A 27,313-nucleotide genomic window follows, 5' to 3' on the forward strand; every position below is an offset into this window, starting at 1 on the left:
AGCTGCTGCTGTCCCTCTGCTTCACTATAGGCTGTCTTACGAGAACAGCCTATAGTGAAGCAGAGGGGCAGCAGCAGTGCCTCCACCAATAACACAGCGCTGCTGCGGCTCCCTCCTCCACCTCCCTCCTCCTCCTCCTTCTCTCCTGCCCGGGAATCGTCAGAAGCTGCACCGAGGAGCCTGAGCCAGCGGAGAGGGTAAGTATAATTCTTTCTTTCTTTCTGTCTTTCTTGGGATCTGCCTGCCGTAATGTGTAAAAATGGGGAATCTGCCTGCCGCAATGTGTAAAAATGGGTAATCAGCCTGCCGCAATGTGTAAAAAGGAGGAATCTGCTTGCCGCAATGTGTAAAAAGGGGGAATCTGCTTGCCGCAATGTGTAAAAAGGGGAATCTGCCTGCCGCAATGTGTAAAAAGGGGGAATCTGCCTGATGTAATGTGTAAAAAGGGGGAATCTTTGCCGCAATGTGTAAAAAGGGGGAATCTGCCTACCGTGATGTGTAAAAAGGGGGACACTGTCTTCCGTAATGTGTAAAAAGGGGGACGCTGTCTGCTGTAATGTGTAACAAGGGCACGCTGTCTGCCATAATGTGTAAAAAGGGGACGCTGTCTGCCGTTATGTGTAAAAAGGGCACGCTGTCTGCCGTTATGTGTAAAAAGTGAGCGCTGTCTGCCGCTATGTTTAACAAGGGGATGCTGTCTGCCGTTATGTGTAAAAAGTGTACGCTGTCTGCCGCTATGTGTAACAAGGGCACGCTGTCTGCCGTTGTGTAAAAAGGGGACGCTGTCTGCCGTAATGTGTAAAAAGGGGGACGCTGTCTGCCGTACTGTGTAAAAAGGGGACGCTGTCTGCCGTAATGTGTAAAAAGTGGAATCTGTCCGCCGTAAGGTGTAAAAGGGTCTCTACCTGGTGTAGTGGTGCTACTGTGCGGCGTAATTTGAATAATGGAGACTACTGCGCACCGTTTTATGAATTGGTATTATTTTGTGGCCACACCCCTTCCCCACAAAGCCATGCCACTATGTTTTTTTGCGCGCGCCTACTGCTCGCACTGCCCCTGTTTTGCATGCAGGGGTGGGGCTCCGATGACGTTTCTTGCACACAGTGCTATAATGACTAGTTACGGCACTGTTGCTAGGTATCCATTTCTCTGGCCCTGAGCAGGTCACACTCACCAGATCCTCTCCAGTGGTGAGGGGGTGGACTTGTATGGGATGGGGGGGGGGGGGGCAAAGCATTTTGTCGCACCTGGGCCCACCGCTCGCTAGTTCCGCCACTGGTTCCACCAGGGGGTGTATGTGGCGATTAGGCTGGATTGGCTGGCCACAGTTCTTTATTGAGTTCTGGACACGGTTTCTCACAACACGTCTTGGAAATTGACCAGCACCACGCTGGCCACTGGGCAGTTCCGGCACAGCCGAATCGGGTAACTGTGTGGATTGAGTACCCGGACTGGAACGCTTCCACGTTCCACTCTCGCCAGTGTCCTGGCCACTGTGAATGGCTGCTGCCCATCGGGGTCAAAGGCGTTGATGATGGCTTCATAATCCCGCCCACCTGGTCTGATCCTGGCTTTACACCACATCACGTTTTTGACGTTGGGTTGAAGTATAATGGGTTGGCGGTCCGTGATCCTGGCCTTGTCCTTTGGGGTTAGTGAAACGCTTGTGTCCTTCAAGCAGACGCACCATCTGCTGCATCATCTTCCGTTCTCTCTGGGCCGTTCTGAGGGTCTCCATCAGCTCATTGGGACAATTTTTCAGCACGTTCATCCCCAGAATGACAGGGGGCAGGTGTTCATTGCAGGAAGTCGTGACCAAACAGCCTTGGTGTTCTAGCTCTGCCTCGCCAATTGATAAATCGGACTCCCAGTAGCCACGGAACATAATCGGTAGGTGGTGTCACGATTTCACTCTCTTTCCAGGGTTTTCGGAACTCTGTGAGCTGAATAGTTGTCACTTGGGATCTGGTATCCAGGAGAGCTGCCATTTCCACTCCATTGACCCTTATCTTCAAGTGTGGACACTTGCCAATGTATCGCGGCCACCATTCCGGTGCCGATGGACCTATTTGCGAGGTTCTAACCGAGGGTCAGTCCCTCGCTTCGGGGTCACATCGTTTAAAGGCTTGTCTTCACATTCGCGCCCAATATGTCCACCCAACTTGCAAGGTCGACAGATGGGCCTCCCTGAGCATTGAACTGATTGGTGGGGCGTCGTCCTGAGCCACGCGGAATGTCCCATTGACATCTGTTTCTTCCACCTGAATCACAACGCCATCCTCCGTGTTTATTCTCGGCCTGTTCCAGGGGTATATCTCGGATCACCCTCATCATTTCCGTTACTGCACTGGTGAGAGCGCCGATCGGATCTTGGCTGGTTTGGACCTGCTGGGTGACCACTCGTTTAGGCTTGCCGGGTTCGGGCATTACACACAGTTGCATCTTGTCGCACTCTTCATCCCCGGTCAGTTCCGAGGTCGCCCCATATTCTAAGTCCACGTTCTGATTCAACCCCAGTATGTCCATTGAGGTTTCTTTAAACTCGGGGAAGGTGCAGTCGGGTTTCTGTTTTCTCCACATTCTCAGCTGGGCCCTTGTTGCTTCGCTTCTGGCCCCTTCAATAAACATGTCTGTCAATGTTTCATCGACGTTTTCTACTTCCCTTGGAGCTCTAGCTTGGATTGCCCACATCGCCTCTTGTAATCCCAGGGCAAAATCTCACAAGGATTCTCGTGGTTGTTGTTTTTGGGCATATAGTCGCCCCTTCAATTCTGCGATGGACTGGGCATTAAAGATGCTGGCCAGTTTCTTCAGGATCCCGTCAGCCGATTTGTGGTCTGCGCCTGACCATGATCGGGCCTCCCGTAGCGCAGAGCCCTTTAGCTGGCCGATGACAATCTCCGCCCATTGTTCCTCACTCAGCGAACATTGATTGTAACTTGTCCTTGAATTCCCTGAAGTAGCTGGTCCCCTGTGAGCTGGTCTTGCCTGAATATGTAGGAAGCCAAAGGGCCCTGAAGTAATAGGGCATTGTGATTGGTTACGTTGGCATTACTGCCGCTGGGGGTGCTGGGTTGGGTGCCTCAGGCGCACGTCGGCAGCTCGGTGTAGAATCCACGGTCTGCTGTTGAACTCCCGCCTCTGGTGCGTCTTGCGGCTGCGACATCTCACCGTTCACAGGGGTATCTGTGATCCTGTTCATAGACGCCAAGTTGTAATATCAGCCCCTGTGATGGTGTAGTGTCGTACCTGCTGTCTTCAGACGCGCTTGCTGATTCCAGACCTCTCACGACTTCTTCCGTAGGAGCCTGTGGCAGAAGAACGGACACCCCAAAGAGGACCCCACTAGTGAAGGAAAATACAAATTTAACGGTGATAGCAGGTTTACTTTGGAGGAAGTGGTTAGTCACCGCTGTAAGGCCAGTCATGTTTAGAGTGAAGCACATACACTAGGTATCAGCACAACAAATCTCTGATAATGATAAAAAACAGTCACAGTTTACGAACTTGAAAGGCTCAGAAATGGGTTAGTCAATTAATCACGTACAACATCAAACATTGAGGTACAATTATCAACTTTGAGGACTGTAAGCCAAGAACTGCTCTAGCACTAAATTGGCACAATGTCTAGACTGTCCACAGGGTGGCGCTGTGCACCCATTAATAACGTTCAGTTTCTGCGCATTAATTATGAGTTACTGAAATAATGTCAGCGGACAGCAGGTAAGTATTTGTAAGAAGACGGGCAGAATAGATTAATTGCAATGTAACACAGCAACCATGAATAAGGGTGATGAAACTATTTGTATCTACAAACAACAAAATAAGTCGGAGAAAATAAGGCTACTCCGGATATGGTGATGTATGGATGGAGTTCATATATAATTGTCACTGCATGGAACAATGGTAAGGCACTTGTAGGTATAAAGGAGAGTTTGACTGGTGAATTTCCAGGCAGGGGTGTCCCCCTATTAATCCAGGGTGCACTGTTGCTGGCAGACCCCTCTATGCGCAAACTGGTTGAAGTGGAGGAGTGACCAGGTACCTGTAATACTGTGTCTTTTCCTTGCTGAGTAGTGACCCACAGGCTGGCAGTCAGTAGCAAGAATAATATAGTGGCAGGGACTGGGATTCAAGCTGTCCAGAATGTGATCCTGACTGAGAGCTTGGCTGGTAAAGTGAGAAAATGCAATTACCTGGCCATCATTGACACTCCCAAAGCTGCAGTCCCTTGACCTCCCGTTCACCAGGAATGCAGCAGCCTCTCCTCTCTTCACTTTGCTGCTCACAGCTGTGGCTCTGACCGGCACAGCTCTCTATCCCTGCAGCGGCTGGTGGCTTGGGGTTCTCCGCGGCTCCACTCACACCCCTGCTCCTCCTATCTGGGTGCAGTGAAGCCTCCTCTGTCTGGTGCGGATCACGGCCGCGTCCCTTCCATCAGGTGCAGCGGCGGTGAATCCTCATTCCCTCGCTTTTCTGTCTGTGCGTTCCCCGCAGCGGCTTCACCTCCCTGTCACACGTGGTGGGTATCTCTGGCCTCTTCTATCTTCTACCCACAGCCGCTCTGTCTGCTCCAGTCACGGGTCCCGCCACCCTTCTTCCTCACGATGAGCTCCTCCTTTCTTTTTCTCGCGCCTCTCCTCTGCCAATCCGAGAGGCTTCCAGGCTTTCCGTGCCGATCCCTCAGCAAGGCGTTGCTAGGCAATGCAGGGGGTAAAGAAAAAACTCTGACAGGACCAGTCCAACAGTTTTGTTGGCAGTGCTGGCTGCCATTCAGGGCTGCAATAGTATGTAGCAGGGGTACCCAAAACGTGGGTATCACACTAACCTAGAACTCAACTGTGACTTCCAAGGTGCTGGCTTCATAGTTAAATATTTCAGGGCCTATCTATCTGTTAAGATACATTGTAGAGATGGGGCTTTTTCTCTTTATTCACCTTATTATCCCAAATGATTGGACATCCACTCTACTGCATGGGAATCTTTATTATTTATCAAACAGTGCAACAGTAATTCCCTGCTTCCCTGCTTGGTTGTCGCCGGCATTGCCATAACTTTAAGAGCACAAAAATAATCTTCCCTTCAGCTCTGCTTCACTATACTGCCTGTGGGGGCATGTGACCCATGCACACACTCTTTGGAATCATTCTGTGCACAGTACTAAACTTTTCTCCAGACATTGATGCTGGACCTGCCCCTGAGCGGCACTTTTTACACTTGTTGGAGGAGCTAGACATGCATGAAGCTGAAATCCCCCATCAGCAGTGCCACTTACATGTGCGACAATATCGTTATACAGGTTGAGTATCCCATATCCAAATATTCCGAAATACGGAATATTCCGAAATACAGAATTTTTTGAGTGAGACTGAGATAGTGAAACCTTTGTTTTTTGTGGCTCAATGTACATAAACTTTGTTTAATACACAAAGGAATTAAAAATATTGTATTAAATTACCTTCAGGCTGTGTGTATAAGCTGTATGTGAAACATAAATGAATTGTGTGAATGTAGACACACTTTGTTTAATGCACAAAGTTATTAAAAATATTGGCTAAAATGACCTTCAGGCTGTGTATAAGGTGTATATGAAACATAAATGTATTCTGTGCTAAGACTTAGGTCCCATCACCATGATATCTCATTATGGTGTGCAATTATTCCACAATACGGAAAAATCCGATATCCAAAATACCTCTGGTCCCAAGCATTTTGGATATGGGATACTCAACCTGTATCCCCATTGCTACAGATTACTATGGGCCTAATTCAGACCTGATCGCAGCAGCACAATCTTTCTCTATTGGGCAAAACCATGTGCACTGCAGGTGGGGCAGATATAACATGTGCAGAGAGAGTTAGATTTGGGTGGGTTATATTGTTTCTGTGCAGGGTAAATACTGGCTGTTTTGTTTTTACACTGCAATTTAGATTTCAGCTTGAACACACCCCACCCAAATCTAACTCTCTCTGCACATGTTATATCTGCCTCCCCTGCAGTGCACATAGTATTGGCCATTAAAGAAAAATGTTGCTGCAGCGATCAGGTCTGAATTAGGTCCTATGTTCCCATGTATATTGTGTATCCCCTGTAAATACAGTATATCCACCATTCTAGGACTATTGGGGTCATTCCGACCCAATCACATACTGCAGTTCTTCACAGCCATGCGATCGGGTCCGAACTGCGCTTGCGCTGCGGCCGCAATGCACAGGCATGCCCCTGCCTGGCAACGGGGGACACCGGGCAGCGATGAAACTAACGAAGATCAGGATCACAGCGCTAAACGCAAGGTGATTGACAGCAGGAAGGTGTTCCTGGGTGGCAACTGACTGTTTTCTGGGCGTGTCGAGGAAAACGCAGGCATGTCCAGGCGTTTGCAGGGCGGGTGTCTGGCGTTAATTCCGGGACCTGACAGGCTGAAGTTATTGTAGCGGCTGAGTAAGTTCAGAGCTACTCATAAACTGCTTAAAACTTTTTGGCACAGCTCCCCTGCACATGAGTTAGCACACTTGCTAAGCTAAAATACACTCTCCCATAGACGGCGACTATCTGATCGCACAGGCTGCAAAAAATTGCAGCGTGTGATCAACTCGGAATGACCCCCTATATCCCTTTGCTGCTTGTTGAGGAGTTTACCCCAACCGCTATGTTTGTTGTATGCTGGACAAGTGAACAGTGTAGTCCCATTCTTAGCTATAAGGACTTATTACCCAACAATACAGACCCATTATGTATGTTTAGATGATTCACATGCCAGTACCTATTTTTAATCAGCGTTTGTGGGTAGAAATGGAAATTGAGTATTAGGGGTGTATTCTATACCTGTTTCCGAAAGGTTTAGGTCGGAAGGTGTTCTGACCTATTCAGTGCCGGGCCATTTTTTACGACTTGTCGGAAACCACGTGGCTTGTCGGAATCCACATGTGTATTGTCGGGAAAGCAGCCAAACCTACAGGTTTTTGGTCCCGGTTTCGACAGTGTCAGTCTGACTTTTTTTAAAGTCGGATTGACATTGTTGGAACCGGGGAGATGAGACAAGGGAGCAGGGATAGGTCAGTTGGGACAGGTAGGAGGGGGCAGGACCATGTGAGGAGAGGAGCGGGAATGGAGCGTGGATGGGTGAGGAGACGAGCGGGGATGGAGCATGGACGAGTGACAAGCGACTCCTGACAGAACGGATCCAACTGACCTGTCGGATTCTTTACGTCAGAAAGGAACCGACAGATATTGAATACACCCTGTAGTCTTTGACACATAGTTATGTGTTTTATGCCAACATCTTATATTGCCCATGTTTATGTCATACAGGGTCAGTATCTGATACCCAAATATGGTCATACGCCTGAATCAGTCTAGGTACTTTGGTACAGGAAGTCTTAAACCCTGGGGATATCATTTCCATAGCAAAACAAATGAAGGACTTCACTCATGGAGGTTGGCTTCATTAGAGAGACCACACCTTGTCACCTTGCAGTACCCACAATTTCGATAAGGATCACTAGGCAACCTGGCATTTACACCACAGAGGATAAGATGTAAATACGAGGAACCCATAATCATGCTCAAACTGGTTCCTCTTGGAGTTACGTCCAATGTTAGACAGACAGCTAATTTGTCATCTGCCCAGGGAGTATAGCATGACCGCATCCAAGCTTGGCTGGTGCTAAAAAAGAGATATGCATAAAAGAGATCTGTGGGGTAAGAGCCAGAGCTAAGGGGTTTGTGGCCTATCTGGCATGTGATAGTGCATTATACTGTGGATTTCCCCAGTGAGCCCTGGTAAACCCAGCAGCTAATTGAATATGCCCCATAACGAGACAAGTAAAGTATATAAGCAGTTGTTCATTTGCATCAAACCCCCCATTTTTTCATTACGATTGACTCTTCTAAATGACTCGCTGGGCAGTACCTTGCCGTAATATTTTATCATTGTATCACAAAATAATTGAAAGCCCATTTTTACTATCGTTACAGATTGAGGTTATTCTTCTTTATCTGAAACAAACTTTTCTCTATATACAAATGTTTATTTACTTACAGTTTCTTATATAGTGCAGCATATTCTGTTGCACTTTACAATTGGAAACAACAATGATAAGACAAACTGAGTAATAACAGACAGTAATAGATGTAGGAAGGCCCTGCTTGCAAGCTTACAATCTATAGGGAATGAGGAAGGATACATAAGGAGGATAGGCACTCTCTATAGCATAGCGGTCCCACCAGATAGCAGACACAGTCCTGATGGAATGTAATTAGATATGACTGCTTCTGAAGGTTATATGGGAGGTTCAGGAATTTGATAGGCTTGCTTGAAGAGGTGAATTTTCAGGGAACGCTTGAAAGTATGGAGGCTAGAGGAGATTCTTATTGTGTGTGGGAGAGCATTCCATAGGGTGGGTGCTGCCCGAAGAAAGTCTTGTACTTGTGAATGGGAGCGAGTAATACGTGCAGATGAGAGATGCAGATCTTGTGCAGAGTGGAGATGTCGAATAAATAAATAAATAAAATAAATATACAAATATCATACATTGAAACTTTAATGCAAGCCTGCTGTTGTGAAACTACTGTACAAGTCCCAGCATACCCTTCCACCGCTCAGCTGGTAAAGCAACAGCTGGAGAGCCACAGGTTGGCAAGGCCTGCTTTAGTGGATCTTCTTTTTACAGATTGTTGTATTTGTTACTCAGGTATGTATGCAGTGATTGATTCGGCACACAGAATACATTTCTTTCTATTTAGATGGCTTGTACTGTAAGTTGAGTCGCTGCCTTTCAACTCTCAGTTCAGTAAACAAACGTCGGCTAAATCTACAGGTTTTTTTTTTAACCTTTTATTGACGCTTCAGGCCCTCACTGTCAGGATGAGAAATAAAAGAAAAACGACAGAAATTGAGTCGGTAGAACCACATACTGTAGGTCAGCAGTCTGCAGGCAGGAATATATGGTAACAGATGTGCTGCGTCTGTAAAGTACAGGTTCCTACATACAGTCATATTTTCTGGATCTTTCCAAAATCAAATCTAACTAATACTGCTACTGCTATTATCATGCTGACATCCAGGTCATAATAGCATCTTTCCTAGAGTCAATTGAACGTTTGTAGCAAACAAATAGAAATGTTTTGTAAGAAAACCAAATCTGTTTGATTGTTTTCTCACCTTGATATAACTCGGTTTCTTTTTATTTACTAGCTATAAAGAGGACATTCCAAACACATTTTTTTGTACAAGATAATCAAAACCGTTTAGACTGTGTGCTGCTGGACAACAGACTCTCATAATTAGAGTAACATGTTTGCATGTGATTTGTTCCCAAGCTCCCCCATGAAGTAAATTTTCTGTCACATAAAAGATGATGCAACACTGTGCTAGACCTAGCTCAGTGTGTGCGGACTTCTATGGTGTAGCGAGGTCAGCCCAACAAATATTTAACAGTACATAAGATGGTAAGCAGTTAGAAAACCGATCGTCGGGATCCCGCCGATCACAATACAGACACCGGGATCCCAACAGGGGCATCATACCGCTGGTGGTATACCGGTGAGGTAGGTGATTCTTACCTCTATGGGTGTCCAATTATTGGTGTGACCACCCTTTGCCCTGAAAACATCATCAATTCTTCTAGGCACACTTGCACACAGTTTTTGAAGGAACTCGGCAGGGAGGTTGTGCCAAACATCTTGGAGAACTAACCACAGATCTTCTGTAGATGTGGGCTGGCTCAGATCCTACTGTTTCTAAATGTAATCCCAGACAGACTCGATGTTGAGATCAGGGCTCTGTGGGGGCCATATCATAACTTCCAGGACTCCTTGTTCTTCTTTATGCTGAAAATTGTTCTTAATGGCATTGGCTGTGTGCGTGTGTGTGTGTGTGTGTGTGTGTGTGTGTGTATGTATATATATATATATATATATATACACAAACAGAAAGTTCATCACTCACCAAAGCAAGCACACTTATTTTCACAACATGTTGTGAAAATAAGTGAGCTTGCTTTGGTGAGTGCTGAACTTTCTGTTTGTATATTTTTAAGTAGGTGGCCATGGGCTACATGCACCCCTCCCTATGAGTGGTGAGTGCAGACACTGCACCCCGCTTCTGGGGTGGTGAGTGCTGTGGTTTTATATTTGTTGGTATATATATATATATATATATATATAAAATCATCTCGTACGGCAGCACTCAGGACTGCTTAATGAAAAGAATCACCGACACATAATAATGCCTTTCAACGTTTCAGTGCTGCTGCACTTTTGTCAAGATGTGTCATACGATATATATATATATATATATATATATATATACAGTATATAAAATTGTGTGGTACAGTGCCATCCCCAGACCTGGCGTTCCGTAGCTTACAGAAAAATAGCACTGAACAAGCTGCTCTATGAACTAATGTTATTTTACCAGATGAGTGTGGTATTGAGTGAATGAAAATACATGCTTTAAAAAGTAGGTTTATTATCAAGGCTAATAGACTCATAGGGTGGAATTCAGTTGTTGCCGGCTCCTTTCGTGCTTGCCGACAGCTATTCAAATGTTGCTGCCGAAGGGCACAACATCAGCTTTTCAGCTCGCTACCCCCAGTGGTGGCGAGGTGAAATGCGTGAAAAGTGACATGTTTGAGCACCCAAATGGGACTTTACACGATCGCGCCCATGACTTTAGTCAGGTTAAACCGCTTTACGCGGCTAAACCCGACTGCTATGGGTGCGATAACAGGGGTCAATTGAATATCGCCCTGTGATCTCCCATCACTTAAGACGGGAGATCGGGCGCGTTATATCAATTGAATATTGCCCACAGACTAATATGTAGAAAAGAGTATAAAATAACTAGTGTCTTACCCTTTCATTATAACACTTGTATAATATTTTTTCTATCAACCTACAATTTAGTAATTTGTCATAAGGACATTTGTGTATATTTAAAGCTTTTTTAAAAAAAAAAAAATATTAACTGTATAGTGCTTGATAATCCATTCAGTATTTATTGTTGCCCCATATGTGATATAATGTAACATGCCATCTCCTGTTGGTAGTACTCAGTAGCGGATCTGGCTATGGGCACGCAGGATTTTTGCCCGGGGCGCCGCCTTCCGGAGGGCGCTACTGCCGTGGCAAGATCCGGTACTGGTGGTGCCCCCCAGTGCTGTGCAGTGCTGTGCGGTGCTGACTGTGCAGTGCGCAATGAAGTCATCGCGCACCCGCACTGCATTGTGGGAGCGGCACATAGACACTAGAGGTCATGATTGACCACTAGTGTCTACGCGGTGCTATGGGAGAGACATCATGACGTCTCTCCCATAGATCAGAGGAGCAGTGCTAGTGGCAGGACATGGAGGGCAGCAGCGGTCAGGAATCAGGAGCGGGGATGGTGAGTATTAATTTATTTTTTTTGTAAGCGGTACAAACTAGGGATCACAATTCTACTGGGGGCAATACTACTGGGGGGCACAAACTAGGGGGCACAGCTCTACTGGGGGCAATACTACTGGGTAGCATCTAGTTTCCCTTCGTAGAGAGGACCTTTCCCATAAGCCCCTGGGTCCATGTCACAAACTATTTGGAATAGTAACCTGTGGCGAGCGAAGCGAGACACCGAGCCTGAAGTGTGGCGAGCAAAGCGAGCCCGCAAGGGTCCAGTGGTGCATGGAAGAAAAAAATTAACATCAAATGAACGGAGAATGGAGAAAACATTGTGGCACTGTAAGGGCGGAAGTTCCCTCCTGCCCTCTCGTTATGTCACCTCCAGGTCCTATTCACAAAGGTAACATAGACACAACCATACTACTGGGGTCACAAACTAGGGGGCACAACAACTCTACTGGGGGCAATACTACTGCAGGCATAACTGACCATGCCCCTTCATGGAGCCACGCCCCTATTTTTTTCCTGGGGCGCCACAAGGGCTAGATCTGGCCTTGGTAGTACTGAATATAGATATCTGCCTCAGTTTCCAGTCACCTGTGTAAATGGGCTTGTGGTCACGTACTGTAGCTGCCAGCAGACTTGTAGTCACTGGCTATCAGTCTTTTACATTAACTCATTATCTTAATTGTGTATGTCCTCAAATAAATAGACATTTCTTATCTGGCTCTTAATGTTCTACTTATTTTTCTTAGGTTGGAGATTAGATAGTAGAAATTATGGAGAACTAATGCAAGGCATCACTCATACTCGAGCCATTGAGCTGATCCAAGCTGGTGGGACCAAAGTTCTCCTATTACTGAGACCAGGAACAGGGCTTATTCCTGACCATGGTGAGCATAAGCCATGTTGCTTTATTAACCCTTACCACTGCTATTTCTTACAGCTGGGTATCGGGGATTAAGAAGCATGCAGAACTCTTAGATGGAAGAATGGAATACAAGTTTCCTTGTAGGATCCAATACAAGTTCCATGTCATTGAATAGAAATGGGTATTTTGACTGAAAAGAGGGTGCGGTCTCATGGCACCATTTAGTCACTCTGGTGGTATGTCCAGCACTTCTGGAGAATTTGGGCAGCCCCCTGAGATCTTCCCATACTGCCAGCTCCTCCTCAGTGACTGGAAGCCAGGGGCTGCACATAATATCACATCTCCCGCCTCCCAGTCACTGAGGAGGGTGAGGCACGGTGTGCTCTGCACGCCTCTAGTGACGCCATTGCCTGAAGCCAGTCTACATGGCTTCAAAATGGTGCCATGAAAATTAGGGGTCTTAGCCAAGCCACATACATCTATAGCACATTCATTCCTACTCCTAAAATACACACAATATAAAGCAATGAGTGACACTAGTCAAAGAATATTTCTATTTATTAGCTGTACTTGTGTTTATATTGCACTGGTATATCAAATAAATTGTCCTAAATTAATTACAGAATACAGGGCTCTCTCTTTATACTGTCAACTTAAAGTGGAGGACAAGACATGAAAGCAAGAGAGGCTTTATTAACAGGTTTGATTGTAATGGAACTAATACGTTTAAAAATGCAGAAAATCTTATGGTAAGAGACAGTGACAGGACAGAGCACAGTAATTATGAAAACACTATTTACCAGCATGGCAAAATGACAGAACAACATGCCAGTAATGGCAGCGCCAGCGGCTGTGCATGCCCGAACAGAGCAACACTTGAAATTGCTCTGTTTGGTGCCATCTAGTGGCCGTCGGCACACAACACACTTTAACTCCACACCTCTATGGGGGGAATACGCCTTTTATTGTATAGCATTATTATTATTATTCTTGGGATCTTGTGCTTATCCCCATGACCTAGCATTGCATTTACAGGAAGGACACTGGCTAATGGGGAGATGGAACACGTTTAATGTGGTGGGAAAAGGTGCACATCAAATTTTTTTTTATAGTACAGTAGTTGTAATATAACAGAATGAATCTTTCTCAAGGGGTGACTTCATAATCAAGAGGGGTATTTTCATTTTTATTTTTAAGGGCAATTTGTATGTGCTAAGTGAATGAATATACTTTTTGCATTAGTATGCTAACATTCTGCACATTTTGTTTCTCTTTCATTACCTGTTGACGGCAGCTCCAAAATATCAAAGCAGCATCAAAAGATTATTGGGAATCAGTATGTTTCTACCCCTGTACATGCCACACATTGCTAATGATCGTCTGGTTGTAGACTGTTGCTAGCTGTGCTTTGGTGATTTTGGTATTCTGTTCCAGGCTTGTTTTCCTTCTCCTCAGGTTTGGCTCCTTCCAGCCCCTGCTCTTACGTGAAACCTGATTAGCAATAAGGCTTTCTCGTGCTTTTCTTGGTCTTTCCCTTAAAGACTTGGGGGGTAATTCCAAGTTGATCGCAGCAGGAAATTTTTTAGCAGTTGGGCAAAACCATGTGCACTGCAGGGGGGGCAGATATAACATTTGCAGAGAGAGTTAGATTTGGGTGTGGTGAGTTCAATCTGCAATCTAAATTGCAGTGTAAAAATAAAGCAGCCAGTATTTACCCTGCACAGAAACAAATAACCCACCCAAATCTAACTCTCTCTGCAAATGTTATATCTGCCCCCCCTGCAGTGCACATGGTTTTGCCCAACTGCTAAAAAATATCCTGCTGCGATCAACTTGGAATTACCCCCTTGGTAAATGTGCATGTCCCATTGATTCATCTTTTCACTTCCTCCTCAGTCTTCAGTGTCTCTTGTCTGTTCTAATCGCAGTGAAAGCTCATTAAATTGCATGTGCACGCGCCGAATAACCAATAACATTTAGTGGCCTTACTCAGGTACACAGGTTTCAGGCCTCAGGGAAAGACAGTAGGTTATAAATTGCTTACAGCAAGCAAGCATTAACAATCAGTGCATTCCTCACATGACCGTGATCTTATGGCTGTTTTTTTAAATTGTTTTAGAAAAGAAAAATCTTATTGTTACCTGTTCAGAGTTTAATGTGAACATTTTTTTTCATGTGTTGTTTGCATCTAGACACTTTAGTATACTGTGTGTGCATATACTCACCAGTATGTACTGTAATATTAACCTTTAGGACATCTGAGCTGTAAAATTACTATGTCACATGCATGCTCTTTATTACTACTAAGTCTTTGTCACAACTGAGGGCCTGAGCTGACGGGAGGCAGCCTCAGTTGTAGGGGCTGAGATGTACCGGAACCTGGGAGGTTGTATCAGACCCCTGGACATGTAAGTAACATGAATAATAACTGCCCGAAGGCGTGACCACGACAACTTGGATAAAAGTCAATGATGTTTATTATGACAACTCCGCAACACAGCAGCAGTAAAAGAAAACGTAAAAAGTCAGCAAAGAATAAATACAGTTCCTGGGTACTACAGGATGGCAGGAGCCACAGGGCACTGGTAGTGTGAGATAGTTCTTATGATCTTCTAGATGGAAAGTCCTTACCAGACCCGACTGTAGCAATGGAGATAACCCAGGATTGTGCCAGCTGGTGTTCCAGGAAAAGCTGGGTTGCTGAAGATAAAACAGCTGCTGTGGATACTGGCTGGAACCAGACTGTTGTTAGCACGGAGTGGATACTGGCTGGAACCAGTTAAATAATAAATGAACTTGGGAGCGATGAAATATGAACTGAAATGTAGAACTTGAGAGCGGAGAAATAATAATACCGGTGGAGAGTGGTAAAGTGTAGAAAGGACACCGGCCCTTTAAGGGAAGCTGTACTCTGCTGGAAGCTGGTAATGTTGTAGCTGGAAACAGATGAATCCACAATGGATTGGAGAGTCAGGCTACACCGCAGGTGGAATGCTGGTGCGGGTCTCTATGGTGGAAGTCTTGAGACAGGAGCTGGAACCTGGAAGACAATCACAGGAGAGAGACAAACAGGAACTGGGTTTGACAACCAAAGCACTGACGCCTTCCTTGCTCAGGCACAGTGTACTTATACCTGCAGCAAGGAAGGGATTGGCTAGGCAATTATGCAGATTAACAATACTGACAACAGATTGGAGGAAATGATCAGCTGACAGAATCCAAGATGGCTGCGCCCATGCAGACACTTGGAGGGAAGTTTGGTTTGTAATCCATGTGGTAATGAAAACAGTAATGGCGGCGCCGGCCACTGGAGACAGGAGACGCCAGGCTGACAAGTGCACATCCAACCACGCGGACACAGCGGAGGCCGCGGCTGACGTAATCGCCACTCTGACACTCTGCATGCAGAAGCTCAGGGACGGCGGCGGAGGCCGCGGGAGACGCCATGCCAGATGTAATAAGGCGTTACTGTGACAGCGTCTCAGAGAGACAGGAGAGGATGCAGGAATGTGAACATTAGGATAACAGATGGGATCCGGTCCTGGAGCGCTGAGCCAGCCTTAGGAGGCATCTGATGGGTAAGAAATGGCGTCCAGATACCCGGATCGTGACAGCACCCCCCCCTTTAGGAGTGGCCCCAGGACACTTCTTTGGCTTTTGAGGAAACTTGGAATGGAATCTCCGGACCAAGGCAGGAGCATGGACATCAGAAGCATTGGTCCATGAACGTTCCTCAGGACCGTAACCCTTCCAGTCAATAAGATACTGTAGTTGACCGTAACGGTGACGTGAGTCCAGGATCTTGGCCACTTCATACTCAACGCCTCGTTGAGTTTGGACTTTCGGAGTTGGAGGAAGTGAGGAATGAAACCGATTCAAGATCAGCGGTTTCAACAGGGAAACATGGAATGTCCTGGGTATTTTTAAGAAGGGAGGCAACTGGAGTCTGTAAGCAACAGGATTGATGACTTGTTCAATCTTGAAAGGACCGATATAGCGAGGTGCAAACTTCATACTGGGAACTCTTAACCTCAAATTCTTCGTGGATAACCATACCCGATCACCCACCTTGAGAGCAGGAACTGCTCGACGCTTCTTATCCGCAAACTTCTTGTACCTGAACGATGCCTTGAGCAGAGCTGATCGTACGCTCTTCCAGATATTGGCAAACTGATGCAAGGTGATATCCACTGCGGGAACAGAAGTTGCTGGAAGCGGTTGGAACTCAGGAACTTTAGGGTGGAATCCAAAGTTAGTGAAGAATGGTGTTGAAGCAGATGAAGAATGATACTGGTTGTTATGACAGAACTCGGCCCAGGGAAGTAATTGAACCCAGTCATCTTGAGAGGAGGACACATAGATGCGGAGGAAGGCCTCCAAGTCCTGATTCACCCTCTCGGTTTGACCATTGGTCTGAGGATGGTAAGCCGTGGAAAACTTTAGCTTGACTTGGAGGACTTGACATAAACTTCGCCAGAATTTGGCTGTGAATTGAACTCCTCGATCTGAGATAATTTCTTCAGGAAGACCGTGGAGTCGGAAGATCTCTTGTATGAATACTTGAGCCAACTTGGAAGCTGACGGAAGACCGGTGAGAGGAATGAAGTGTGCCATCTTGGTGAACCGGTCAACTACCACCCAGATGGTATTGAACTTGTTGCACATGGTTAAGTCTGTAATGAAATCCATCGACAAGTGGGTCCAGGGTCGACGGGGAACGGATAGTGGAACCAGTTGCCCCGCAGGCGACTGGCGGGATACTTTATGTTGGGCACACTTTGGGCAAGATGCAATAAACTCCAAGACGTCCTTTTTCAGAGTTGGCCACCAATAGGACCTAGAGATAAACTCCAGGGTTTTTTGGATACCTGTATGTCCGGCAAAACGGGAAGCATGGGCCCAATGCATGAGCTTCTTCCTTAGCATTGGCTTTACAAAACTTTTCCCTGATGGGGGCGTAGAGTCCATCCCTACCGTGGAGAATGCCAACGGATTTATAATAGGATGCTTGTCTGAAGACTCTGACTCATTTTCTTGCTCCCATGAGCGGGAAAGGGCATCGGCCTTGCGATTCTGAGAGCCCGGACAGAACTGGAGTTTAAAGTCGAACCTGGAAAAGAAAAGTGCCCATCTGGCCTGACGAGGGTTGAGACATTGTGCGCCCTTCAGGTATAAAAGGTTCTTGTGGTCTGTAAGTATGGTGATTGAATGAGAAGCTCCCTCCAACAGATACCTCCACTCTTCTAGAGCGAGCTTGATGGCTAGCAACTCCTGGTCGCCAATGGCATAGTTGCGCTCAGCTGGGGAGAACTTCCGGGAGAAGAAACTGCAAGGGTGTAAATGGCCATCTTTAGCCCTCTGAGATAACACCGCTCCTACTCCAACGGAGGAGGCATCCACCTCTAAGATGAAAGGAGAGTCGATGTCAGGCTGTTTCAGAACAGGCGCAGAGATGAACCTTTGTTTTAAAAGATGAAATGCTTGCATGGCTTCTTCAGACCACTTGGACGGGTTAGCACCCTTCTTAGTGAAAGCAGTAATAGGCGCCACAATGGTGGAAAAGTCTCGTATAAACTTTCGGTAATAGTTGGCGAACCCTAAGAACCTCTGGACCCCTTTGAGGGTTAAGGGTACCGGCCAATTTTGGATTGCTTGTAGTTTCTCAGGATCCATCTCCAGTCCGGAACCGGACACAATTTACCCTAGAAACGGAATGGACTTGACTTCAAAGACGCATTTTTCTAATTTGCAATAGAGATGATTGACACGGAGACGGGACAGAACCTCTTTAACCCAAAAACGATGTTCCTCTAAATCGTTGGCAAAAATGAGGATATCGTCTAGATAGACCACGACATGACGGTATAGAATGTCTCTGAAGATCTCATTGACAAAATGCTGGAAGACAGCTGGAGCATTGCTCAATCCGAAGGGCATGACGAGGTACTCATAATGTCCGTCACGGGTGTTAAAGGCGGTCTTCCACTCGTCACCCTCACGGATCCGGATGAGATTGTATGCACCTCGCAAGTCCAGCTTTGTAAAGATAGTAGCTCCGCTAACTCTGTCAAAGAGCTCAGTAATCAGGGGTAAAGGATAACGGTTCTTGATGGTAATGTCGTTCAAACCTCTGTAGTCGATGCACGGCCGCAGACCACCATCTTTCTTTTTTACAAAAAAGAAGCCTGCGCCGGCTGGAGAAGAAGAAGGTCGAATGAACCCCTTTGCTAGGTTCTCTTTAATATATTCCTCCATAGAATGCGTCTCAGGCAGAGACAACGGATAAGTTCGGCCTCGAGGTGGAACCTTCCCTGGAACGAGATCAATCGGACAGTCCCATTCTCTATGAGGAGGAAGGATATCAGCAGAAGCTTTACTGAACACATCCGTGAAATCTTGATATGGAGGAGGTGGAACATCAGACGACCTGGGGGAGGAAGAACAGACAGGCAATACTTTAAACAAACATGTCTCAGCACAGGAGGAACCCCATGCCAGGATTTGCGTAGTCGTCCAATCAATTGTGGGATTGTGAAGACGGAGCCATGGAAGGCCCAGGACCACAGGATGTGTGGCTCTTGGAATCACTAAAAAAGAAATAAGTTCGGAATGAAGAACTCCCACTCTCAGACGAACTGGTAGAGTCCTTAAAGAAATAACTGCATCAAAAATTTTGCTGCCATCCACGGCAGTTAAAGAAATGGACGAAGGAAGTCTCTCGGTGGGTAGGGACCACCGTTTAACATAGGCTTCGGTAATAAAGTTCCCAGCTGCTCCGGAATCAAGGAGGGCAATGACGTTCCGATAACGTTGAGCAACTTGAAGCGAGACTGGGAGATTACAATCTTGAGGAGATGGAGAGGAGATCATTACTCCTAGCCGGCCCTCTCCTTGGCGAGCTAGGATTTGGAGTTTCCCGGACGTTTGGGACAGGCATTAATGGTGTGAGACGGAGCTGCACAATAGAGACAGAGAGACTCGGAGAGACGTCTTCGGCGCTCAGCAGGAGTTAAACGGGAACGGCCAAGTTGCATGGGCTCATCCTTAGATGGTGACAGTTGACGAGGAGGAGGAGCAGAAGATTTTGGAGCAGATGATCTTCCACGCTCAGTTGCTCTCTCTCTGAAACGTAAATCAACTTTCGTGCAGAGTGAGATTAGCTCATCTAACTTAGAAGGTAAGTCTCTGGTAGCTAACTCATCTTTAATACGCTCAGATAAGCCATGCCAGAATGCAGCATACAGGGCCTCGTCGTTCCATGCCAGTTCGGATGCCAGGATCTGGAACTGTATCAGATATTGTCCTACAGTACGTGACCCCTGGCGTAAACGGAGAATCTCGGATGAAGCTGAGGTTACCCGGCCTGGCTCGTCGAAGATGCGCCTGAATGTTGACACGAAGGCAGTGTAGGAAGATAGCAGGGTGTCGGACCTCTCCCATAACGGTGATGCCCAATCAAGGGCTGAGCCACTGAGAAGAGAAATAATGTAGGCAATTTTTGTACGGTCACTGGGAAAATTGCCAGGTTGTAGCTCAAACTGAATCTCACACTGGTTGAGAAATCCCCTGCAGAATCTTGGAGATCCGTCAAATTTTGCTGGCGTTGGAAGATGAAGATGTGGAGCAGAAATGGGTAAGGTGGGTGGGGTTATAGCTGGAGTCACTGTGGTTGACGCACCAGACGTGCCTGATCCACGGAGAGTTGTCTGAATCCCATCCAGCCGAGTAGAGAGATCCTGGAGACAGCGGATGATGTGGCCCTGTGCAGCCTCCTGATGTTCTAGTCGGGCTGCCAGTTCTTGCATCGGCCTGGCCGCTTGATCCTGGTCTCCGGCTGGATTCATTAGGTCAGTGCTTACTGTCACAACTGAGGGCCTGAGCTGACGGGAGGCAGCCTCAGTTGTAGGGGCTGAGATGTACCGGAACCTGGGAGGTTGTATCAGACCCCTGGACATGTAAGTAACATGAATAATAACTGCCCGAAGGCGTGACCACGACAACTTGGATAAAAGTCAATGATGTTTATTATGACAACTCCGCAACACAGCAGCAGTAAAAGAAAACGTAAAAAGTCAGCAAAGAATAAATACAGTTCCTGGGTACTACAGGATGGCAGGAGCCACAGGGCACTGGTAGTGTGAGATAGTTCTTATGATCTTCTAGATGGAAAGTCCTTACCAGACCCGACTGTAGCAATGGAGATAACCCAGGATTGTGCCAGCTGGTGTTCCAGGAAAAGCTGGGTTGCTGAAGATAAAACAGCTGCTGTGGATACTGGCTGGAACCAGACTGTTGTTAGCACGGAGTGGATACTGGCTGGAACCAGTTAAATAATAAATGAACTTGGGAGCGATGAAATATGAACTGAAATGTAGAACTTGAGAGCGGAGAAATAATAATACCGGTGGAGAGTGGTAAAGTGTAGAAAGGACACCGGCCCTTTAAGGGAAGCTGTACTCTGCTGGAAGCTGGTAATGTTGTAGCTGGAAACAGATGAATCCACAATGGATTGGAGAGTCAGGCTACACCGCAGGTGGAATGCTGGTGCGGGTCTCTATGGTGGAAGTCTTGAGACAGGAGCTGGAACCTGGAAGACAATCACAGGAGAGAGACAAACAGGAACTAGGTTTGACAACCAAAGCACTGACGCCTTCCTTGCTCAGGCACAGTGTACTTATACCTGCAGCAAGGAAGGGATTGGCTAGGCAATTATGCAGATTAACAATACTGACAACAGATTGGAGGAAATGATCAGCTGACAGAATCCAAGATGGCTGCGCCCATGCAGACACTTGGAGGGAAGTTTGGTTTGTAATCCATGTGGTAATGAAAACAGTAATGGCGGCGCCGGCCACTGGAGACAGGAGACGCCAGGCTGACAAGTGCACATCCAACCACGCGGACACAGCGGAGGCCGCGGCTGACGTAATCGCCACTCTGACACTCTGCATGCAGAAGCTCAGGGACGGCGGCGGAGGCCGCGGGAGACGCCATGCCAGATGTAATAAGGCGTTACTGTGACAGCGTCTCAGAGAGACAGGAGAGGATGCAGGAATGTGAACATTAGGATAACAGATGGGATCCGGTCCTGGAGCGCTGAGCCAGCCTTAGGAGGCATCTGATGGGTAAGAAATGGCGTCCAGATACCCGGATCGTGACAGTCTTATTTGGCTATGAGCATAAAGAACCCCAAAACATATCTACACTGGCCCCGAATTACACGGCATGTACTCATCACATGAGTGTACCACATATGCATGATTGGATTTAAAAAAATCTGAATGAAAAAAAAATCTTGCACGGCATGAAATACAGCTTAACTCACATGGGCGACACTTAGAAATTGAATATCTTTAAATAAAATGGTGCTCTGTACTTGCGCACATTTCTCTATGTGCACCCTTTAGCATGGATGTTTGCGGTCCTGTGGAAAATAGCTGCCGTAGTTCAAGGAGAGCACATTACATTTCATTTGCTCCACACGGTGTTACATTTCAACTTACATTAATGCATATGAGCTTTTTGTTTCAATTGCATGAGCTTTTTTGTGTAGGTTTTTAAGCAGAACAGTTATGTTAATGAAGAATTCCCTTGCACAATATGCTGTATAAGCCATTACATGTCACGTGTTTACCTCATTTATTGCTATTATTATATTTTATATTATGATTGGACCATCTTATTGCTGACTTATTTTGTTTCTTTCATTTACTTTATATGATCTGGAAGGTATAGATCCTGCATCTACAAATGTAATATATGATGACCTCTCTGCATTATCATCAAATTCATATGTAGATCCCAGTTTTGGAGTTTTTAATTTGCCAGAACCTTATGAGGATTTTTTTGAAATTCAGGAAATAAAAAATGGGTGAGCCGAATGAAATACAGCAAATAAAAGAGGAGGTAACTGTTCTGACTAGTGCTGGCACTCAAGAGAAAAAAGACCTGAAACAAGAAAACATGCTGTCGCCTGTCCAAAACCAAGACCAACAAAGAGAAAAGTCTGTAAGTCCCAAGAATTGAAATAAAAATAAACCAGTAGAGGTTGGGATAGAAAGCAGCACAAGAAGAGGGCGATCTAGAAGTCCAGGGAAGATTGATAGAGAACATCCCGAAAAGACTCCAGAGTTCTAGACAGGCAGACTGTGAAAAAACACAAAAAGAAGTCAGATATCGATCTTTAAGTCCAGAAAATTACTTGATAAAAATCCAGAGGGTGATCATGATGATACATTTTACAAAAAAAGAGCAGAGTAGGAGGCATAGAGAAAGGTCTACCAGTCCAAAAAAGACTTTCAAAAAGGAGGGAGTAGAGAAAAAAAGCACTGGAGAAGAAGAGAAACTGCAAAAACAAAACAAATTCCAGAAACTTCTTGCCAAAGTTGAAGGTGTTGACCAGTCTAGGGAAAGAAAAAAAAAATCAGTTAGGGAAGACAGAGAAGAAAAGGCAAAGATACACGAAAAGCATGATAGATCAAGGAGAGATGAGAGGAAGGAGAAACACAAGAGAGAGGAAAAGGAGGATAAACAGAGGAGAGATAAGATGGAGGAGAAACAGGAAAGAGAGGAGAAGCCCAGGAGAGAAGTGAGGGAGGAGAAACCCAGGAGAGAGGAAAGGGAGGAGAAGCCTAGGAAAGATGAGTGGGAAGAGAAGCCCAAGAGAGGGGGGATAAGGAGGAGTCCAGGAGAGGGGAGTGGGAGGAGAAACAGAGTAGAGGAGAGAGGGAGGAAATGCCCAGGAGAGAAGAGAAGCACAGTAGAGAGGAGAGGGAGGAAATGCCCAGGAGAGAGAGAGAGGAGAAGGAGAAGCTCAGGAGAGAGGAGAGGGAGGAGTAGCCCTGGAGAGAAGAGAGGGAGGAGAAGCCCAGGAGAGAGGAGAGGCCATGTTCTAAAAACTAAACAAGTAGAGAAGAACCATCATGAAGCGTCCTCTGATTCTCCTCATGATGCACAAAACAAGAACTCAGTAGTCGAAACTATTATTTTATTATTTATTAAACAGTTTCTTATATAGCGCAGCAAATTCCGTTGCGGTTTACAGCTGGACACAATTAGAAGACAAAACTGGGTAAAAACAAACAGTCATAGAGGAAGGAGGGCCCTGCTCGCAAGCTTACAATCTATGGGAAAATAGGCTTTGATACACAAGGATAGGTGCTATCTATTGCATAATTGTCCACCAGATTGCAAAAGTTTTTAGTGGGCTGCATGATATCACATCACAGCAGTGATGAACCAGGGTCAGGAGGAAGGGAGAGTGAAGAATTAAATATGTGGGGGATACTGTATGTGTGGACTGTGCTGTGGGGATATAATTGGATAGGAAAGCTATGAAGGTAATGTGAGCGGTTCTGGAATTTGATAAGCTTGTCTGCAAAGGTGAGTTTTCAGGGAACGCTTGAAGGTTTGAAGACTAGAGGAGAGTCTTAATGTACGTGGAAGGGCATTCTACAGAGTGGGTGCAGCCCAAATAAAGGCCTGTAATCGTGCATGGGAGCAAGTAATGAGTATGGATGAGAGACATAGGTCTTATGAAGAGCGAAGGGGACGGGTTGGTGTAGTATGGTTAATATTCTTGTGTATAAGTAACAGTATTTTATATAGAATACGGTAGAATACAGGTAGCCAATGGAAGGACTGACATAGTGGGTCTGCAGACAATGAATATCTAGTGAGGAATATTAGCCTTGCGGCTGCATTCAGAATGGATTGTAATCATGAGAGTCTCTTCTTAGTAAGATCAGTAAAAAGACTATTGCAATAATCAATGCGGGAGATAATGAGAGCATATACAAATTACTAGGTATTTATTTAAAATGTTTTATTGGTATATCCGGAAGTTCAAAAACAGAATTTTGCATATCACAATCTTAGTACAGGTAATGTGAATAACAGAAGGTGTTCAAGCAGACATAAAAGAACAAAGTGAGGCATATAACATTGCAATCTAAACTGGATCCCAATAATGGGTACTCTAGCAGTCTAAGATGTGGCAATAAAAATAAGCGGATAACCTTTTTTCTTTTTTATAACAGATTAGATGAGTACAGTCAAAGAAGGAAAAGAGAGATAAGAAAGATAGCAAAGAGGAAGACAAACCAGACATAAGGGCAAAGGATGGGGAGGATCATGAGCTGCAGTGGTCATTTCACCATCAATAATTAGATACGTTCTTTGGTGCAAATTCATGAATACGTCAAGACATTTCCAGTATGTGTATGGGAAAACAATCTCAATGTATGAGCAATGTAAAATAAATTAAAATAAGAATGTAGCCCTAGGCCAAAAGTAACAGGGTCAGTTCAGTTTTCGTATGAGTGCCCAAGATGTATTGTCAAAAACCTTCATGACATTTTCATGTGTTTCTTGAGGCAAAAACTCTAAATAGAGGCTCCACTTTTTGAAAAATCTACTCACTTCCTTTTCTATGTCATATAAAGCTGCCTTTCGATCAAAATATAAAAAGTTTAAAAGTTCAGTCTGGAGCAACGTAAGCGTGGGTATTGACTTTGAGATCCAGACAGAGAGTATAAGTTTTTTGGCTAATGTTACCAATAAGACCAAAAAAGGGAGAACAGATCTATGCAGTAGTGAGGGCACCCAACCCGAAAAATCTGACAATAGAAACATTTCCCAGGCAAAGGGTAATCTAACCTTCATAATTTGTTGAATAAAGTTATGAGTCTTATACCAAAACCGTTTCACCTTAGTACAATGCCAAACATTATGTAAGAAATTAGCTGTTGAGGCAGAACATTTTGGGCAAGTACCAGAAAAATCAGGGATCATATGACGTCTCTGTGCCTGGGAAATATAAGCCCTATTAAGAAACTTAAAATGAATTTCCTGCAATTGAGCAGAACCCAACCATTTATAAACAAATGAAAATTGTTTAACTACTCGATCATGGGTGGCAAAATCCCGGAAATCATGAGACCACGCTTCCCAGACTGATTGCCATGACTTGTGAGAAAAGGATATAACCAGGTCAGTGTACAGGTATCGTATCTTAAACGGTCTTTGTAAAATCAATGTGAAAAGAGAAGAAAATGCAGATGGGTTAACAGCATCCATAAATGCGCCATATGAGCCAGAAGATTTCTTGCTCTCTACATAATGTCTCACTTGTAAAAAAAAAAAAAAATGGGAGTTTGGGATATCATACATATCTTTCAGTAGTTGGAATGAGAACAGACTTCCCCCGGGTCAAAAACATCTTGGATCGCTGCTATACCCTTCAATTTCCATGAAAGGAGATGGGGCAACATAAGGGAAGGTGAAAAATCAGGATTCCCCCAAAGAGGCAAATGTTTGGTTAGGAAGAGATTCGTACCCAGACGTTTATGGATAACGGACCATGCTCTATAGGTATCTCGCATAAGTACATTATTCCATGCCCCCTCTGGCCATTTGGATTTTGGCAAGTGTAGCAATGCAACTGGGGAATAAGGGGAGAGTAGTGCCTCCTCCAAGGCTAAATTTGAGAATTGGGAGCGGCATAAGCACTAGTCAGCTATATACCTGAATGCCGCTGCGCATGAGAAAGTGAAAATATCAGGCAGACCCAGCCCTCCTTTTTCTTTAGGTAAAAGTAATCTTGTCTTAGCTATCCTTGGTTTCTTATTATTCCAAATGAATCTTTGAAACATAGCCGAGCATTTATTTTGATCCGATTTAGCTAAAAAGAAAGGCAGCATTTGAAGCAAAAAGGACAATTTAGGAAATAATACACTCTTTATTACTGCCACTCTTCCCAGTAAGGACAAGGGCAGAGACATCCAGTTAGAAATGATTTGTGCAATCCGGGAGATGATAGGGGTGAAATTGGCCGAATATATGTTTCGGATATCAGGGGTGATAAATACGCCCAAATATTTCAATTGAGAGGAAACAATGTGGAAAGGAAGAAGGGCGGAGCAAGACGGGACGAGATCTGGCCTCGACATAGGTAGCATTTCGGATTTCTCCATATTTATCCTATATCCTGCAAACGAGCTGAAAGAGGAGATATCTCTCATGATAGCTGGAATGGAAACAGAGGAATGTGACAAAAAAAATAACATATCGTCTGCGAACAACGATAATTTAACATGTTCTTTTCCCAATTGTATTCCTGTGAAATGGGGGTTAGACCGCAAAGCCAAAGCTAGCGGTTCTAGGTCAAGTGCGAAAAGGAGGGGTGAAAGAGGGCACCCCTGTCAGGTACCCCTGTAGATCTGTATGGGATCCGAGATAAAATTATTTGCTATAATTTTAGAGGATGACATTGAATTAAGCATTTGAATTAGTGATAGTGTTTGGGGAGGAAAGCCAAAATTGCGGAGAGTTTCATAGGGGTGATCCCAAACCACAAGGTCGAACGTCTTCTCAGCGTCTAAAGATAATAAAATATGAAGTTCATCAATGTGGATATCATCTATATGTTGGAGGATTGACAGTACTTTCCTGATGTTGGTGACCGCATTACGGCCCCATATAAATCCCGTCTGGTCTCAGTGAACCAAATCAGGGACCACTCCCCTAAATCTCTCCGCAATTATTTTAGTAAAAAATTTGTAATAGACATTTAATAAGGATATGGGGCGATATGAGCCGGGGAGGGTGGAATCCCTGCCCGGCTTCGGCAGCACATTAATGATAGCATCATTAAAATAGGGAGGGAGAACATTATTTGTAAGAAAGGAATTAAAAAGATTAGTTAGGGGGAGGGCAACAGATGATTGGAGAATTTGATAGAATTCACCCATATAACCATCAGGGCCTGGGGATTTACCAAGTTTAAGATTTCTTAAAGCTAAAAGTACCTCTTCCTCCGATATTGGCTTAATCAGTGCTGCGGCCTGTGAGTCTGTTAAAGCAGGGAGGGAGATATTACTCCAAAATTGCGATTTACGTTCCGTATCAATAGGACTCTGAGAATATAGCTCTGAATAAAAACAATGTAAAATAGATATAATGGATTGGCCCTTTGTATGTGTGACACCCCCTGTGCATCCCTCATTGCCAAAATAACCGAACTGGTCCTCTCACTTCTCAACAGGTTAGAGAGAAGTTTACTA

At 45.2% G+C, this 27,313-nt stretch overlaps 1 protein-coding gene across 5 annotated transcripts in view; it reads left to right on the forward strand.

Annotated features, from left to right (window-relative positions):
• Window positions 1-24,942, forward strand: part of LOC135051156 (membrane-associated guanylate kinase, WW and PDZ domain-containing protein 3-like) — a 73,500-nt gene extending 48,558 nt beyond the window's left edge. For 4 of the 5 annotated variants that reach the window (XR_010242077.1, XR_010242079.1, XR_010242076.1 and 1 more), the window contains 2 exons: window positions 12,136-12,273; window positions 24,290-24,942. Coding sequence is in view for 1 of the 5 variants with exons in the window: in XM_063957291.1 (XP_063813361.1) it covers window positions 12,136-12,273; window positions 12,875-12,927 (191 nt within the window). In the remaining 4 variants the exon portion in view is untranslated. Of the gene's footprint in view, window positions 1-12,135; window positions 12,274-12,874; window positions 12,952-24,289 lie in introns of all 5 variants that reach the window. The other variant, XM_063957291.1, reaches the window with a different exon arrangement.
• The last annotated feature ends 2,371 nt before the right edge of the window (window positions 24,943-27,313 follow it).

This window comes from Pseudophryne corroboree, chromosome 2, assembly GCF_028390025.1.
Source record: "Pseudophryne corroboree isolate aPseCor3 chromosome 2, aPseCor3.hap2, whole genome shotgun sequence".
Classification (NCBI taxonomy): domain Eukaryota; kingdom Metazoa; phylum Chordata; class Amphibia; order Anura; family Myobatrachidae; genus Pseudophryne; species Pseudophryne corroboree.